Genomic DNA, 19,810 nt, shown 5'->3' on the forward strand with positions numbered 1-19,810 from the left:
TAGAACAGAGCAGAAGTGGTTCTGTGATCGCTCACAACGCACACTCGCATGAAAACCAGGCTTCAATCGCAACACGAAAATATCAGGTTGCAGATTAGAGGCATATTTAGCATGTATAAAGTGCCAAACGCAAGCTCAACATATCATTTTAATTATGCTTAGATGGTGTAATTAAACATTTTCAAAAGAGGGAGTACCATGGCATTGTGCTTTCCCTACTATCCTCAACCCCATCCGAATATTCCTGTGACCCACTTTTGGGTCATGACCCAACAGTTGAGAAACACTGATCCACTGCATAAAAAGTACTCCAAAATTAACTTTTCTATTTAAAATGTACAGTCTTTCTCTTCCAGGAAAATGGACCAAAAATCTTGATGACTCATGCTGGACTTCACAGATTATTGCCCAATAAATTGCTCTCTACAATGAGAATGTACCTTCCCCTGCAACAGTCCAGCAAAGTACCAGATCATCATTCATGACTGTGATGAAACCTAAACATACTGGTTATTTAAAAAAGGGTCTTCAAAATGTCCTGCTAAAAAACACAAATTAAAAAATTGGCTTGTCAAGCAAATGCATGGGGCCTTTAACCTTCTCTGTCAGTACTCACACTCAAACGCACACACCAATCACATCTCCCTGCACACAGACACTCTATATCTATTTACTCAACAATTGATTCTGGTTTCATGACAGTAAGGGACTGCTAGGTGACAAAGCATATTAATAAATCCTTCACAGTGCATTATTACATAATAGGAGGAGCTGAAGACAAATACTGACAAATTGCCATCCCTGCTTAGACTCACTAATTGGACTAAGGACAGCGGGACAAAGGTCTCATGGACAGGCTCAGTGATGCTTCATGTGTCCTGTCCCATGCTGGAAAGTGCTGACTGGTTGTTTTTATGGTAACATATTACATAACTGTGGTCTTTAATGTTGGTGACAAGTTTTGTTACTGTAAGAAGGTCAAAGAATTTTCTGGTAACGTTCTAAATTTCAGAAGGCTTTTGTTTTCCTTGCTATGATTATGGTAGTAAATGTGGGAAGATAAGGGTTAGGATTTGGCTAGGGGTTGGTGTAGGGAATTGCTAAAACAAATCCCAGATTTTAAACATGGTCTTAGTATCAGATTTTTGGACTCCACTTTGTGTTTTTTGCTATGACTAAGATAAAGGTGAGGTGACTGTATAGTCATCAAGAGAATATTTGTCTCAGTGATTGGTACGTTTGGTCCCTGAAAGCTCTTAAAACAGGTTGAGGCAATTACCTTTAAGCAATATGTGCACTTTAGTATTTTTGTGAAATCATCCTGTTTGACTGTCCAATCATTATTTAAGGTTCAGACTTCCTTGGGGCCAGGTTGTTCTATAACCACTGGAGTTAAATTTTAAGTAGTCCAGATTATATCTAGCCTCAGTCCAAGTCTTCTCTTGTTTTCTTGATACATCCACAAGAAAACAGGATTTCAGGTTCTGGACCAGGGTCATGGTTCACAAGACAAAATCAGCTCTAAGGTATGTCCTGAAATGTCATTTATTTTTTAAGATTGTCTTCCTACTATCTTTTATCTAGTATCTGCTCAGACTGTCCTGGCATAAGAGTGGAGTACAAAAGGGAAGGGGTCAGATAAAAATCAGGGCTTGCGTGCTGTGTGACAGTTTTAAGACTTGGATAAACACACACAAAAAAAAGAACTCTATCTGAACTCTCTCTGTGTGCTGTGCTTCAGCTACAGAACAGAATTTGTCAGTCGCAATGACATTGTACTCTGAATGCTGAACGTTTTGATTAAACTCACTGTATCAATTGTTGTTGTATAACTGTGAAGGGTTTATTCACAGGTCCTACGAACTGGGTGACATTTCATTGTTGTGTGTTTCTCCTAAAAAATTACCCAAGGTTTATTCCCGTGCTTCCATTCATGAACAACACAAGTTAAAAAGGTGATGTAACATGAATATTAATACATGTTTTATTTTGGGATGGAGAAAAATCAGTTCTCTTTAATGTAGAAGTTCATAATCTCGCATGTCTTCTTTGTTGCGTTTTCAATTATCAAACTAATAATGTTTGCTGAGGATGCTGTTCCTTGAAAACAGCATCCATTGACATAAATGATGAAGTTCCGAATTCTGTCATCATTTACTCACCTTCATGTTGTTCCAAACATGTATGACTTTAAATCTAATGTGGAACACTAGAGTTTTTTAATGATTATCTCAGTCCATCTTTTCAATACATTAGCAGTGGATAGTGAATCACTTTAAAGCTTTAAAATGACCCAACTGTGTCATAAAAGTAGTCCATGCAAGTCATAGATCACATTCCATGTATTCTGAAGGCATATGGTATGTATTGGCCTAGAAACAATTTACATTTTAAAACAATTTTTGGTGCTCTAAGATCCTGATTTAAGAAGTGTGTTCAAGCAAGAACTTGATGAACTTTAATTTTTGCATGAGCTAATTGTTTATTTACATGACATTATTTGATAATCAGATATGGAGGTGTGGATTTAAAGGTGCATTCAGTAATTGTTAGAAGTATTGGAAGTATGGCTAACACTGACCCCTAGTGGCCTGGAGGCTGCATCATTCAAACACAGTAGCTTTCAGTTACCAATGCCATTGTAGAACATTAGACCAGGATTGATTTAATCCATGAACGAAAGTGTCCAATAATAGGGCAGTAACTGAGATTAAGCAAGTAGTATTCAGCTGGTCATGTGATCCTTACATGGCTGCCCCCATGATGCACCCCTGCTCCATGTAGAATAAAACAGCTTTTATAAGGTTCCTTATAACTGAACTCTTCATCTCACAAGAGTGGTCTTGATTTTATACATATTTCAAAATATTTTTTCATTTCTTTAGAAGGAAAACTTTGTAAATGTGGGACAAAAATGACTAAGTGCACCTTTAAGTCCATCTCAATCTACAAAATAAAAAGTATTGTATGAATATCACACAAATATCATGTATTAAAGCATGTTTTTAGATTTAGTTTTTAGACATTCTATATTCCCTTTTATAGGAAAATGGTCAAGAAGTCTCTTGTTGCTGGGCTGGTGGTCTTGCTTGTGGCTGCTGTGGGTTTCTTCATGGTTGTCTTTTTGGGGATTGGGAATAAAAGACTCACTGTCTCCTCAGATAATTTCTACTCTAAAGCAGCCGTGGCAGCAGATGCTGGGAAGTGTTCGGAGGTTGGAAGGTAGGTTTAAAAAGACCATAAGTCATGCTTGTATACAGTATTTGCATGTATGTATGGGAGAGTGCCCACTGAAAAACAATGTTAACTTAAAAATTATCTTCTTACAAAAAACATTAACAGGTTTTATTCAATTAAAACATATTATTTAACATCACTGACTAAACCTGAAGGGTTAGATCAAGTAGAAATACATCTTTGAGGAAACAATTGCAAGTTACCACTTTCAGTGCACGCATGAGCAGTAAGAATGTTCATTTTGCATGTAGTCACTGTTCTTCAGCTTGTCTTCACTTGCATTTGCACAGTATTCTTTATCTTTGCAGGGACATCTTGAAACGGAACGGTTCTGCAGTTGATGCCTCTATTTCTGCTCTGTTGTGTGTTGGGCTGTTCAACGCACACAGCATGGGCATCGGAGGAGGGGTGTTTTTCACCATATATGATGCATCAACAGGTAATATTACATTAGCAGTTCATTTGTCAGATGCATTCATCCAAAGCTGCAGTGCTTTCTAGGAAAATTTTATCAGCATGTGTGTTACCTGTGAATCGAAACCATAACCTTAAAATTGCTAGCGTCATGTCCTTTCAGTTACGTTTCGGGAACGTACAGTATGGGAAGCATGAACATACTAGATAGTTCTTCAAAACTACTGACAAGTCTTAAAGTTTGCTCAGTGGAAAATTCAATCCATCTGTAAGGGCTCCTCCCTATATAGAAAGTCTGGTACTGACGCACAATGCTTAAGAGGCTTGAGATGATGCAGAGGTAATTTACTATTCGGCAGATGCTGTTCATACAAAGTGATATACAGTACACCAATTGAAGAGACATTTCCCTGGAGCAACCCTTGGTCAAGTGCCTTGCAAAAGGACACAGTGGTGACTCAGCATCATAGTCATCTACATTTTTGCGTCACTCTTACCTTGGAGTAAACCTGCAACTTTTGTATTAGCAAACCACAACTTTAAACATTAGGCCACCACTAGCTCTAGAGATCAAGATAAATGTAAAACTTGAGATGACATACAAGCCCTCAGTCTCTTTCGAAATGTTTGATAGTCTTGATAAATACACACTGATTTGAAATGTTCACGTTTTGCCCACAGGAATAGTGGAGACAATTGATGCCAGGGAAACTGCTCCAATGAATGCTACAGAGGACATGTTTGGCAATAATACCCAGCTGTCAAGGAAAGGTACATCACTATTAATGTAAAAATCACCAATTCCAGTCTCCATGATAGCTTTGCAATGCATGAAAGCTTCAGCACAATATTCCATTTGAATTTTGAAGTGAATCTGTCTGAAGATTTTTTACGGTTGTGGTCCTTAAATGATGAGAACAATAAATTGTGATTTGTGTGAATGGAAGGGGGGTTGTCTATCGCCATACCAGGAGAAATTCGGGGTTACGAGATGGCACACAAAAGGCATGGTAGACTGTCATGGAGGGAACTGTTTGAGCCTAGTATTGAATTGGCACGCAACGGTTTCCCAATCGGCAGGGCCTTGGCCAACGCCATCGCAAAAAACAAGGAATCTATTCTGAGTGATGAGGCGATGTGGTAAGGAATTATCTTAGTGAACATGTGAAGTCTGTCTGTCTGTCTGTCTGTCTGTCTGTCTGTCTATCTGTCTATCTATCTATCTATCTATCTATCTATCTATCTATCTATCTATCTATCTATCTATCTTGCTAGCTAGCTTGTTTTAGTCATTTAAATGAAATGCACACAAGTTTATCAGAGTGTACCACTGGGTAATTTGCTATTGCATATGCATTAATAATTCCACTTATTCATTGACGTCAAACAAGTAACTATTTAACTCACTGCACTCTAAACTAGGGTTCCTCAATAGGCAGCCCAAGGGCCACATCCGGCCCATGAGAGACATATGCTTGGCCAGTGCTAAAGGCATTTTCACATGAAATCCATGATGATTTTGCAAGATGAACTCCCAACAAAAGGTCGTTAAAAAATACAAAAGAAAAATAATTTCACCCCTGTACAGTAGGCGGTGCTGTTGCTGTTTTACAAACATTTATACCAGTCTCCTGCCCACACCTTCAGCTATTGGAGATTAATATATTGAATGCTGTTAAAGCATTTATTTACCTAATTTGGCATAACTGTTTCATTATGTTCTTTCATGGTGTTGATGCATTTTGAGGAGTATATAATCTGTGTTTTTATTCGAGTGAGATGAGTAAAGAGCGCTGTTGCATAAATAACCTCCTATTTATATTTGCACATACAGTATATTGTGCTACGAGTATATTCCAAACGTGCTCACAAAGCCAACTACTCTTTTTAAAATGCCTATATTACCAGGGGCATAGCAGTCATTTTAAAAGTCACATATGACAATAAAAGACTGAGCACAAGCTGGTCTTGAATAAATTATTTAATCAATTACAATTATGACAATTGTGCTTGTGCATTGTGGGATTTAAATGTATCCAAGTGGCTCGAGTGTTACGTTCACCAAAATTCATTCAGATTCATTTAATGATTCAGTGGCCATTTCTGTTGATGCCTGATGGTGGTGACAAATGAGTGTCTTGAGTGAAATGAGTTAGTCACTGAATCAACCATCCAAAGAAAACTGTAATCATTTAAAATGTGTGTGTCTACAGACATACAAAGAGTCTTTAGTAGAGGTTTTAAACATTATAAGAACAAAGCAAATCTATAATTTCCCTAGAGTTTGTGAGCTGCTGACATGACTTTTATCAAAAGACAACAATAATAGTCTTATAATAATTATAATGAGTTTCAATAATGTCCATACGCTTTCATGTATAAAAATGCATGTCTGCATATCTATTCACATCAAGGAACAAGGCAGATCTATCTTTTCTCCTACAGTTTGTCGACTGCACACCAGCATAGAGGTAAAAAAAACAGGAGCTTTACATATTTAACACAGATCTAGTAATCTGCTTAAATGCACGCACTAGTATATTACAGTTTTTTTCAATTGCTTTGGCTCATTTTTGAAACAGTCGTAACATTCTCTAAACTGTAAGTGCAACTGTTTTATGGGACATCACAACTCTATTGCATGTTTGCAAAATGTAGTAACTCACCCAAAACATTTAATTCATGCTTCAAAACCTACTTATTGTGTCAGTAAATTGGCCAATGCAACCAAAATGAAAGTTTATTTGTCATCGTGTGAGCCGTACTGATCAAAATGTTTAGATGTTATTTTCACCATGACAGTCAACCCTGGAAATGTTTGTTATATGCAAATTACATTTTTGTTCTACTTTTTTGTTGACACTGACTGCTTACTGTACAAGAATGTCAGTTTTATCTAGCTGAATGCTGTTATGTATCACACTGAGCTTTTTAGATACCGATTTCAACAGTAGGTAAAAGTTTACTGGGAAAAGTCAATAATGTACAAAACTGTAGTACACAGAAAAGGGATATGCATATTTGTATGTATACAGTAAATTTATTTTTGTAGCAATGTGTTACATGTAAATAGAACATTCACATGAGAATGTCCATTTTTACTCATTTTTTACATGTAAAGTCATATATAGTGAGCAGAAAATTGCCACAAAATGACATCCATGCAAAAACAAAAAAAAAAAAAAACCTGCAACACGAAAAAACATTTCATGTCATAGATATTTATGGAATATACATGTATGTCTGACAGATTTTGATAACTGAATGTATTATTTTGCATATGATGGCTGCTGACACGATGAAAGAATGTTTAGAAGTCGTGAAGAGTGACAATTTCACTGAAAATCAACTCATCAGTTTTGATCAGCAAGCCATGCGCATTCAGTTAGTGTGCAAATTGTAGAAAATTGTACTTACTCTTTGGAACACGTGCAATTTTCTTTAATGAATAGGACACTCAAATCTGGTGTGAACAAGAAACTAACTGTTCAGAGATTTGAACTTAATGTTATGGAAAAAATTATTCTTATTTGAGAATTGAGCCAAAGCGACTAAGAAAAACTGTAATGCCTGGATAATATATACAAGTTACAGTGATACAAATACATGTTGAATAGTGCACATTAAGATTAACATGTATAGTATGATATAAAAAAATATGCATATAGGCCTATTAAAAATAATATTTAAGAAAGCACTGTCTTACATTCTTTTCTTTATTGAAATTATTACAATACTTTGTTATATTATGAGAACAATAACAGTATTAATTCTAATAGGCCTAATAATTGAATCAGCAATTAGGGAGAAAGCAGGGAATAGATCCCATTTGGAGATGAGCAGGAACAGCTGACTCGCATTGAGGATATGAAGATCCAGATTGTTCCTAAAAAAAATTCTCGTTTTTAATTTTCAACAGGCAAAGTTGTATAGATTTGTGTATCAGTATACAAAAAAAATGTCATAATTGTTTGTATAAATAAAACAGGCTACTAATACTGAGAAAAATAAATAATACAAAAATCTGAATATTTATGACTGTTTTAACAAAATACAACAATAGCTATATAGCTTCAGCGAGTATCGACCAAAACTACTCACCCCTGGAGTTGCAAGTTCGAATCCAGGGTGTGCTGAGTGACTCCAGCCAGGTCTCCTAAGCAACCAAATTGGCCTGATTGCTAGGGAGGGTAGAGTCACATGGAGTAACCTCCTTGTGGTCGCGATTAGTGGTTCTCGATCTCAATGGGGCGTGTGGTAAGTTGTGTGTGGATTGCGGAGAGTACCATGAGCCTCCACATGCTCACGCTACTCTCAGCGGTGTCTCATGCACAACGTGTCACGTGATAAGATGCGTGGATTGACTGTCTCAGAAGTGAAGGCAACTGAGACTTGTCCTCTGCCACCCAGATTGAGGTGAGTAACCGCACCACCACAAGGACCTACTAAGTAGTTTGAATTGGGCATTCCAAATTGGGAGAAAAGGGGATAAAAATAATAATTATACAAAAAAACACAATAGTAATAATAAAAACAATAATACTACTACAAATAATAGCAGAAGCACAAACACATGAGGCCCTTGGCTTTGTATTGTTGACAGAATTTGGCCCTTGGTGAAAACTAATTGGGGAACCTTGCTCTAAACATAGACATAGTCTTGCTTTTCCTTCTCTCTGTCTCTCTCTGCTTTACAGTGAAGTGTTTTGTGACTCGGACAAAAACCTCCTGAAGGAAAATGATATTATTCGATTTCCCAGACTCGCTGACACTTACGAGACTATAGCAGAAGAGGGGCCGGATGTTTTTTACAACGGGTCTATGGCCCAGATTATAGTGGATGATATCCAGGCTGCAGGTGATATCATGCTTTCTGTTTTACTGTAACTCTGTGATTATGTTGAATTTCCGCTGGCCTAATTCTATCAAAATATGCTAATCAAACAGGGGTTTGTTCCTTATAATACAGGAGGGATTATAACACTTGAGGACCTAATGGAATATAAGCCAGTGTTGAATGAGAGCCCGCTGAAGTTAAATGTGGGGGAGTACACCATACATGTTCCTGATGCTCCATCCAGTGGACCTGTGCTTGCACTGATACTCAACATAGTGGATGGTGAGTCTGTTTATACTGTCTTTATGTGTTTGCTTAAGACCTGAGCTATTTAAAGCATTTCAAAGTACAACAAAAATGTAAATGTACTTTATGGAAACTATATCTTAAAGGGGACAGTTCTCCCAAAAATAAAATTTCTTTCATTATTTACTCACCCTCGTTTTGTTCCTAACTTGCAAAAAGAAAGGAGATGTTTGCTAAAATTTTTGCCTCAGTCACCATTCACTTTCATTGTGTGGATAAAAAAAAAGTGCAATGTAAGTGAAAGTTTACTGAGGCTCTTTTTGTGTTCCATATAAGAAAGAAAGTCATATTGGTCTGGAACAAAATGAGGGTGAGTAAATAATGACATCATTTTTGGGTAAACTATTTATTTATCAAATATCTGCTTGCTTTAAATAATCATCCTGAGTAGGCAAGTTAACTTGTCATTGTCCATATATAGTACTTAAGGGTTTAGAGGTTGCAGTAAAAGTTTTATTGGTGACTGAGTAATTTATGGAAAACTATGTTGTTTTTTGATCTGGAAATTAATTAGCTCTGTGAATCTGCTGATTTTGTAATAATCCTCCAAATTGCCACACAAGCACTTACTAACCCCTCTGATACACTTTGATGTCAAAGCACCATTGTCATGGGTAAACCAGGGGTTTAAATATGTGGATAAATAATAAATAAATAAATGCTTTAGACATGAGGGCAATCAGTATATGTATATGAACATTAATTAAGGCCTTCAGAATTCTGTCATAAGGGCAAGTAGAATGATGTATAAGAACATTCATTAAAGGGATAATTAACCCCAAAATCTTATGACTTTGACAAATGACTTCCTTTTCTCTGTGGAACACAAAAGAAGATGTTAACACAGGATTACACTACGCAATTTTTTCAATCTGAACCGATTCTAAAACTATGGCCTAAAGCACAGACTCGGCCAAATGAATATCGGGGCTATAAAAAATATTAAATTACTGTAGTGTAATCCAGCTTTTAAGGAGAGTGACTGGCTCAGTCAGCATTTGCTTGGATCAAACAAAACAAAAAAGGTCCTTTGAAAGAGAAAAAATAAAATTGAATTTTCATTCTTGGGTTGTTAACTATCCCTTTAAGGCTTTCAGAATTGTGTAAGGCAAGTACTTTTGTAGAAAAGTAAAAGTGCAGGGTTAAAGGCACATAAAAATGAAACATTTCTCATCATTTACTCATATCATCCCAGATATTTATGAATTTCTTTCTTCTGCTGAACACATATGAAGATTTAATTATCTCAGCTCTATAGGTCCATACAATGCAAGTGAATGTTGATCAGTATTTGTAGCTCCAAAAATCATATAAAGGAAACATAATAGTAATCCATATGACTCCAGTGGTAAAATCCATATCTTCAGAAGCAATATAATAGGTGTGGATGAGAAATTTAAGTCCTTTTTTTTTTTTACCTCAAATCTCCACTTTCACTTTTACATCTGAATGTCCAATGTTGTGCCTGTTTAGTTTAACTTTCAATCTGAAAGTGAATATGAAAGTGGAGATTTAGCGTAAAAAAGGATTTAAATATTGTTCTGTTTCTCACCAACACCTATTATATCACTCCAACCACTGAACTCAAATTAGATACTTTTATATTTCCTTTATGTGATTTTTGGAGCTTCAAAGTTCTAGTCATCACACTTGCATTGTATGGACCTACAGAGCTGAGATATTCTTCTGAAAATCTTTGTTTGTGTTCTGCAGAAGAAAGTCATACACATCTGTGATTGCATGTGGGTGAGTAAATGATGAGATAATTAAAATTGTTTTAGTGAACAATCCCTTTAAATTCATGTAAGTTTGGTCACTATTTTTAAGATTACTGGGAAAAGGTGGATCAGTTTACCTGAATTACCTGAATTACCATAACACTGATAAACTGAAGATTAAGGCAAATAACTTTTCCATTGTAGGTTACAACTTCTCAGACAGCAGTGTGTCCACAGCAGAGGAAAAGACTTTGACATATCATCGCATCGTAGAGGCATTCCGCTTTGCTTATGCCAAAAGGAGTAAACTGGGAGACCCACGTTACCTCAACATCACCGACGTGAGTTAGTACAGTACAATGGGCCCAAAATGTATTTGGACACTTTTTGATATATATTTCCTACAAAATATATAACCAAGGGGCATCTGCAAACAAATGGATATCTCAATGTGATTGTTAGTGGTCAGAAGTCAGTTCGACAAGTATAGTTCATTAGTTCATCAAATTACCTACGGACATGTGACACTTACGTTAGACAACCAGAGAGTGTCACAATACGTTTTGTCTAAATTTTGAACAATATCTTGTTTTATTTGAACCCTTCATTTATTTGAACAATTTATTTAGAATAAATACCATTTGGTTTGATCATTTGTTATATACTGGTAAGGCAAACATTTTTAATTATATCTTAATTGTCCAAATCCTTTTTGGCACCACTATATGTATTGCTTGGGCTTCTTCCCATGAACCTGTAAATAATTGTTTGTTATGAAATTCAATGTACATCTCACATTTTGAAGAGTCAACTCCTGATTGGCCTAATCTGATCCAGTTTTACTCAATATCTCTGAAATGGTTCAAAGAGTCCTTCATTGTAATGTCTGTTGGTATTATTTTCCCAAATCCTTTAACTGTTCCTATTTTATGCACCTGCAAGCTCAATTGCCTCTTGTAAATCTCATTTCAATCATCTCCTCTCTCAGCTCATCCACAACATGACCTCAGACTACTTTGCAGACAACATCAGGAGTAAAATAACAGATGACACCACTCACCCAGACAGCTACTACGATCCTGAGTACTTTGTACCCGATGACCACGGGACAGCTCACCTGTCAGTTATCGCAGAGGATGGGAGTGCGGTGGCAGCAACAAGCACCATCAACTTATAGTAAGAGAAATAGGAGAGACATAACCTTTAGGACTGTACTTTATACTTCACTAAAAAGGCAAAATGCAGCAATGAAAACACATATTTTCAAAATTGACTCATTGTATGATCAGAATTGGTACTCCTAGACTAGAAACTGTACTTTAATAGAGTGATTTGGCTCTTTAAGAGAAGGAAAGAATGATAATAAATATTGGCTGGACTATCATAAAGCTTTGAATCCATATTCTCAGTTTCAGTGTTGGCATAGTTACTGCATTTGGCCTTTGTAGGACAGAATAGGTGTCTCCGACTTCATTCACTCTCAGGCAGTGTGCTAATGAGATACATCAGATGTATAATGAGTTTCATCAGACATGTTAGATACTGTAAGGGAGAAAGGGAGTAATATGTACAGTTCTGGGAGCTTCCTGGAACAAGATTGACAGACACTTGAACAATATTTAGTCAACAGTTGCAACATAAAACAGTCTTCCCCTTCTTAGAAGCTACTTGATTCTCTGAAGCATTAAAAACATTAAAATATGTTCATATAAACTTTATAAAAAACAATATTTTTGTGTACTTTAAGAGTCTTTTACTTACTGTACTTTCTTGTTTTCTCAAAGTTTTGGATCTAAGGTGATGTCACATTCAACTGGCATTATCTTTAATGACGAGATGGACGATTTCAGCTCTCCTTATATTACAAATGGATTTGGGGTTCCCCCTTCACCCAACAACTTCATTCAGCCAGGTAAAAGACTCACATGCCTTACAAATATAGTTCACCCCTAAATTATAATTCACTATTTACTTACCCTGGTGTGACTATCTTTCTTCTGTGAAACATAAACAAAGGTTTTTTTGTCAATGGGGTGCAAAACTTTCAAAAAGGACATAAAGACAGCATAAAATGAATCCATACATTTTGAGTGGTTTAATCCATGTCTTCTGAAGCAATGCGTTGAGATCACTTTGGGTGAGAAACAGACCAAAATTTCAAATGTTAAAGTTTTGAGAGGATTATCATTTTGGGGTGAACTATCCCATTAAGTTTAATTCATTTCCTCACCTTCATGCCATCCCATATGTGTACAACTTTCTACTGCAGAACACAAATGAATATTTTTACAAGAATATCTCAGCTCTTTAGTATCATACAATGCAAGTGAATGTTTGGCAGAACTTTTAATCACCAAAAAGCACAAACAATCAGCATAAAAGTCATCCAAAAAACTCCAGTGATTAAATCAAAGTCCTCAAAGGTGATCCAATTGGTTTTGGGCAAGAATAGACCAAAGTGCTACTCTTTTTTTTTTTCTTTTTCTTTTTTTTTTTAACTAGAAATCTCCACTTTCACTTTCACTTACACAATCTTCTTTTTTTTCCAATTCACATTCTTCATGCATAGTACCTCATACTGGTCAGGGATAGTCAAAGGAGGAGATTTATAATAAAGAAAAACATAAATATTGATCTGTTTCTCACCCACACCTATAATATTGCTTCTGAAGACATGGATTAAACAACTGGAATTGTGTGGATTACTTTTATGCTGCCTTTATGTGCTTTTTGGAGCTTCAAAGTTTTGGCCACTATTCACTTGCATTGTATGGACCAACAGAGCTGAGATATTCTTCTAAAATATTTGTTTGTGTTCTGCTGAAGAATGAAAGTTACACATCTGGGATGGTGAGTAAATTGTGAGAGAATTGAATTTTTTGGGTGAACTATTCCTTTAATAGTAAGCCAAAATAACAGCACTTGTACCTGTTTGAAGACATGTATGGAAATACTGTACTGTTTTTATCTTTTGGCAAGGTAAAAGACCACTTTCATCAATGTGTCCCACAATAATATTTGACAAACACAACAGAGTCAAAATGGTGGTCGGGGCCTCAGGTGGGACGAAAATCACTACTGCAACTGCTCTGGTAAATATGGATTCCCACACAGATTTTAACAATGTAAACTTTTCCCATCATACTTAGATGCTTGGATATACAGTATATTTCACCATACATCCAATGTCTACAGCACACAACAAAAGCCAATATCAATAAATGAATGGTGACTCAAACAAGAAAATTCTGTTTAGTATCAGAATATAGACATAACCTGACAGAAATATTCCGGTTTCTAGAAATAAGAAAAGTCAGCTGGCATATGCCTGTATTGATCAGAATTTTGGACATAAACACCTTATTTGCAGTTCCCCTTCTGTCACTCACTCGACGTTGGGTCGAATGCCCCATAGCCACATCTGCAGAGCAGCGGGCTGGGTAACCAGCCGGCGGACCCGCGTCTCCCTTGGGCAGTCCCTCTGCCCCTGGTCGCTGTGTTTGTAGAGCTCCTCCCTCACCAGGTAGGACCTGCCACCGCGCCACTTCCACGTGTGGCTTGACAAGCCATGTGACGTATTGGCCACAATACCTCCCCCCAGTCTGGGCAGGATGTGGTCTCCGCAGGGTCTTTTCCCCCTGAAAGAATAGGAATGGAAAAGATCGCCTTCCCTGACGCATTTAATAGCTTTAAGATAGCCCCAGCCGCTTTATGCTCTATGACGAGAAACATAGAGAGAGAAAAGGCCGCAGCTGGCTGGCTTGCTCCCATGATAAGTCATGTCGCCTGTTCCCCCATTAGGGGTGCTGGGAACCTAAGGTCTGTATATGACACCTTTTTCTGGGGGCGTTGGGGAGAGTTACGTCCGGCCGATACAGTTGCTTCTAGCACACAGTAGCTAGCTTGCACCTGTGTCAGCAGTTCACGTACGGTCTAGTGCATGGTGTTTTTAAATGGATCCCCTTGTGTCACTACATTCGACACAACGCTGGGTGAGTTACAGAAGGGGAACGTCATGGTTACTGTTGTAACCTCCGTTCCCTGATGGAGGGAACGAGACGTTGTGTCCCGCTAGCCACGACACTAGACCTACCACTGTAAACGGCCGTACTATATTCTCAGCTCTTCAGTGCAAAAACCTCACAGACAGACACTTCCCTATGTCCAGAGGCGGGACATGCAAATTCTGTCTCAAGTTCAGAGGCTCTCAAGAAAGACCCCTTGTGTCACTACATTTGACACAACGTCTCGTTCCCTCCATTAGAGAACGGAGATACAACATTAACCATGATGTTTTCACTGTAACAGAATAATAATTTATATCCACACATTATATATATACTGTATGTCCAAACTAAAGTATCTCTGGGGGATACAATATATAGACAGTTCAAAATCAACCGATCAAAGAAAGACACTTTTGAAGCGAGGAGGAGAAAGATATTGTTTTGCAAAGAAATTAGCATAAATCTATTTGCAGATGGTTGAAAGCACCGCAAGCATGACCTACATTTTGCAGTTGATCGTGTTCTTGTGTGTTATAGTTAAGGAAATGAATAAGCATGAGTTCTTTGATTAAAATAAAAATGTAGCATAATAATTGGCAAGAGTGAGCATCTCCAGTTCTTCCACAAGAGAATATCTAGAACAGAATGTAAACGTCTTCATTCTGCATAAACTGATTATTAGGGATGCACAATATATTTACACTGTAATAGTTATCGGCTAATATTACAGTTTTTATTTCATTTTTTTATTTATCATTTTGGTTGATATTGGCTATTTACAGGCCGATATTGGGTACTAATATCGTGGACACTAGTTTACATCTGTTGTTAGATTTAGATAATTTTCCCATCATTTATGATAGCGATAATTTACGGGAAAAATATATGCTGTAGGATAACCCTTAAAAGTGCTCTTTATTGAACTGACACCTGTTGACACCTCAAACGAGGTTTTTAAATAATAAGCTAGCCGTTCCAGTTGAAAGGGTTAAAATGCATTAAGTAAAATGATCAGTTTTTGCACAAGAATTCCATATAGGTGCATCTCTACAGGAATATTCCAATAGCTGTTCATGAAGCCTAAACTTTTTTTTTTATAGCCATTTAAAGCCATTATCATTTGTCATGTATCAGTTCTCTAATTTATCACTTTTCCTCTCTTCCACATCCTAGGTAATCCTGAACTCCTTATTTTTTAACTACAATCTGAAGAAAGCTGTTACAGAGCCCAGAGTTCACAATCAGCTCAACCCAAACATGACAGTTGTGGAACAGAACTTTGAGCAGGTGAGCTACATGCACTTGACAATTAAAGTTGCTTAAAGTCAGTAAACTGATAATGATTCACATTTTTCTTTTGTGTTTGTGGCCTATGTAACCATGTTCTTCAGAGTGTTCTGGATGGCTTGGTTCAGAAGAATCACATTACAGAATGGCTGAGGACTCCAGGAGCAGTAGTCCAGGCAGTTGTGCGACAGGGGGACAAAATCTGTGCTGAATGTGACCCCAGAAAAGGCGGCTATCCTGCAGGATACTGACTGCCCTGCTCCCTTTCTCTCTTCTCTGTGTTTGTGGACCTTCAGTCAACAGACTGCATTGGTGACTCAGTCAAAATCCAGGAACAACATATATGCATACTGAAAAGCAACACACCTTATGCCCAACAATCAACGCGGATCACAATGCACAAGGATGCACAAAGACTCCTTGTATTTATTAATTTATTCATTGTGTTATTTTCTTTTTGATGGGAAATGATTGTTCATATTGGGATCAACAGTGCTTTTCTAACTGAATACCCCAGTGTCTGATTTTACCAACCTTATTTATTCCCTTGCTTGTATAGAAAAGAACTGAGATTGATCATTTGTATGGTCCTACTTTTATTCCATTGAATGGGTTCTTTGTTGCATAATGGAGTTCGATTGGTTGATGGACATGAGGTTATTTGTTGAAAGCAGTCACGCACTCTTGCACAGCTCCAAATTGTTGCCAGTAGCAGAAAAAGAAGAATTACCAAAAAAATATCACAGCAATAAGTCGAGGAAATAAATATGAAATTAAAAATACACATAAAAATAAGGAGTTTTTTTATGTAAATCATGCATTATTATTATTATTATTATTATTATTATTTTATTTTTTATTTTTAGGTATTGTTTAGCCTGCATTTTTTTATGGGTAAATATTCACTGGAATAAGACAAAGCTTAAATGTGTGGGAAATGCTATTATATTGCTATCTAGAAGGTGAACGTTTCACTGATATTAGTATATAAAATGTAAATTAATAAATAACTGTATGCGACTTCATTGCTCTTTAAAGAAATATTCCGTGTTCAATACAAGTTCAGCTCAATCGACAGCATTTGTGGCATAATGTTGATTACAACAAATATTTATTTCGACTCGCCCCTCCTTATCTTTAAAAAAAGCAAACATTTCTGTTACAGTGAGGCACTTACAATGGAAGTGAATGTGGCAAACATTTTGAGGGTTTAAACACAGAAATGTGAAGCTTATAATTTTATAAAAGCACTTACATGAATTCTTCTGTTTAAACTCGTGTATTATTTGAGCTGTAAAGGTGTTTAAAACTCATTTTTACAGTCATTTTAGGGTTTTGGGTTTGTTGACATTACATGGTCATTGTAATGTAATTGTAAAATTGGCTTTAACTTTACACAGATAAGGTTAGTAAGTGATTTTATAACACATGTTTATATGCATATCCTTTATGTCTTCTGGCTAAACTTGTGTATTTTAATGTTCAAAAATTTGCCCCATTCACTTCCATTGTAAGTGCCTCAGTGTAACCTCAATTTAGCTTTTTTTAAGACAAGGAGGGACGAGTCAAAATAAAATGTTGTGGTAATCAACATTATGCCACAAATGTTGTCAACTGAGCTGAACTTGTATGAACTTGTAAACCAAAATATTCCTTTAAGGAATAAACAGCATATATATTACATAATAACAATTATGATTGACACCAGAGCCATTCATAAGAACAATTCTGGGCTTACAGCATCCAGACACATCATATTACCTCTGCTAGACACCATTACCCACTGTTGCTGTCATCTTCCAAAGAACAGCATTAGAGTAACAGCAATGGCTTGCATAATGTGAAATGCTTAACAACAGTAACTGTGAATAACAGTAACAATTATTCTGTTTTGTGTAAATGACTAGTGTAAGTAAACAGATGCAAGCTCCTAGGGCAGAAAAAACATTATTTATCACTTCTGAATGTTTTAAATAGTTATCATGGCTACCTTTTTTCAATTATCAAACGTATCTTCAAAGCATCACAATCTAAAACATTGCTGAATGTTACCCAGGGCCCACACAGGTTTTCAGAGTAGATAAATCTGTTTTAAAGCTAAATAATTATGTAATGTTAGTCATTTTATGTCCTGATAAATTTGAAGGCTATCACTGGACTGTGATTTGACATGTTGATTTGACATGCTTTCCACCTAATTATACAAACTGCAATATCATTAGCTGCTGTGTAATGTACAGATCAATGAAATGAACAAATGAATACTATTTCATGAAGCTGCAGATGTAATTCTAGACTTGTAAATGTTTAGCATATTGTGATTCTGGTAGTAAATGTATAGGGCATTTTGAGAGATACATTTGCCTTGGCTGTTTCTATGCTATTAATTCAACTGTTTTTGGAACAAATGGCTGTGTGCCAATTTTTATACTGTAGAAGTTGTTTGCAAAAAGATTCAAATGGCAATTTATCAAACATTACCATTGGAATAATCGGGTCAGAAGCCAAACATGTTTTGGGGTCATAGTTGAATAATCACAGTAATGTACTTTTTAAATAAATATTTTGCCCAAAAATTGAGAATTCGGAGTGTCACACTCATGTCATCCCAGACATTTGTTCTTCTGCAAAAAACAAACAAAGATTTTTTTTAAGAATATCTCAGCTCTGTAGGTCCATACAATGCAAGTGAATGGTGACCAAAACTTTGAAGCTCCAGAAAGCATATAAAAGTAATCCATAAGACTTCAGAGTTTAAATCCATGTTTCTGAAGCGATATGATAGGTGTGTGTGATAAAGAGATCAATATTTAAGTCCTTTTTAAATATGTAAATATAAGCAAAAAGGCTTCTATGTTTAAAAGATTAATGTATCAAGTAAAGAAGTAGCCAATTTGACCTCTTTGTTAGAACAGATCAAATATTTGGGGGTTTCAAATCCCTTAGTACAAGCAGGCATGTTGCTAGAAGACATTTTGCAACCAAAAGGAGCATCATGGTACGTGAAAACACTTCCCAAGTTTTTGGACATGTACATTGCAGTACCATGCAAGTGTATTTAGTAACATGGACATAAAAGAACCTATTTTTATCATCTGGTACCATAACTGTTCCATGCATGATACTACCACAATAGGCAAATTTTTAAAGGTAAATAATAATAATAAACAAAAATGTAAACTTCAACATTAACTTACATTATTGCTACACAATATAGCTACACAAGAAATGTCAAGAAATCTAAAACTGCTGCTCCCAAAGTCACCAGAATGACTTTGGGAGCTGGAAGTGCCCGTAAAAACAGTAACTTGTATCTCCAGAACTGCCTCAGGCTTCGTCTGTGTGTGATTTGCATATGTGTCCATGTTTCGTTATTGTACTGTAATTCAGCAGTAAAAGACAGAATACAATCATTCAAGGAAACAAGGAACGTTTTCATTTTCCAGAACAGTCCCAAAGCTGTTTCCTGACAGGAGGGTGGTCACATATGCATGCTCATAATTCACTGTGGAAGAGCTTTGTTCTGTGGGCACAGACACTTGAGTGCTCATGAATGTTCTGTCAAAGAGTCTATGCTTTTTTTTCTATTCATGCTTTGAATGACCCCCCCACAAAAGCACAGACATTTCTAAGAGATGTATCGTACCACAGCCAGCGATTGGTTAGCATGGGTTTAAGTTTGGGTTGAGAAGAGATGATTCATTGTATATACTATTAATCTTCTGTCATGCATGAAACGCTCACAGCGTTCCATATGCTCACAGCTCAAGTATGGAGGAGAAAATAAAGGCTAAATTAAAAAGATTTGGGCTCCAGCAGGCAGAACTAAAAAGCTCCCCTGTGGACTGAATATGAAATGACTGGGCCTTAGACTGTCTGTCTTGTGGCTCTAAGGATTTGCTGACTGGCATTCTAGTTATGCTTACTACTTATGCCAAAAGATTACATGACAATGTTTATTCTTGTCCTCCAGAATAACAGGAGCTCATAATGCCTTGCTTATC

The 19,810-nt window shown here is 36.5% G+C and overlaps 1 protein-coding gene across 3 annotated transcripts; it reads left to right on the forward strand.

The window, feature by feature from the left end:
- Nucleotides 1-1,425: 1,425 nt before the first annotated feature.
- Nucleotides 1,426-18,375, forward strand: LOC127630445 (glutathione hydrolase 1 proenzyme-like). Of its 3 annotated transcripts, none has more exons than XM_052107967.1 (14): nt 1,426-1,526; nt 1,854-1,955; nt 3,046-3,222; nt 3,546-3,676; nt 4,333-4,422; nt 4,599-4,791; nt 8,349-8,509; nt 8,621-8,770; nt 10,717-10,853; nt 11,501-11,688; nt 12,297-12,424; nt 13,492-13,604; nt 15,693-15,806; nt 15,911-18,375. In XM_052107967.1, the coding sequence occupies exons 1-14, from the start codon at nt 1,498-1,500 to the stop codon at nt 16,055-16,057; spliced, it is 1,860 nt and encodes a 619-aa protein (XP_051963927.1). In that variant the 5' UTR covers nt 1,426-1,497; the 3' UTR covers nt 16,058-18,375. The 3 variants fall into 3 exon arrangements, with proteins under 3 accessions (XP_051963927.1, XP_051963929.1, XP_051963928.1); XM_052107969.1 differs by having other exon boundaries at nt 1,435-1,526; nt 1,912-1,955; XM_052107968.1 differs by lacking the exon at nt 1,854-1,955 and having other exon boundaries at nt 1,443-1,526.
- The last annotated feature ends 1,435 nt before the right edge of the window (nt 18,376-19,810 follow it).

This window comes from Xyrauchen texanus, chromosome 37, assembly GCF_025860055.1.
Source record: "Xyrauchen texanus isolate HMW12.3.18 chromosome 37, RBS_HiC_50CHRs, whole genome shotgun sequence".
Classification (NCBI taxonomy): Eukaryota; Metazoa; Chordata; class Actinopteri; order Cypriniformes; family Catostomidae; genus Xyrauchen; species Xyrauchen texanus.

Coding starts and splice junctions, on each gene's coding strand:
- LOC127630445 (XM_052107967.1), top strand. CDS start 1,498: ATGGTTCACAAGACAAAATCAGCTCTAAG. Junction 3,677..4,332: donor CATATATGATGCATCAACAG/GTAATATTACAT, acceptor TTTTGCCCACAG/GAATAGTGGAGACAATTGAT. Junction 4,792..8,348: donor CTGAGTGATGAGGCGATGTG/GTAAGGAATTAT, acceptor TCTGCTTTACAG/TGAAGTGTTTTGTGACTCGG.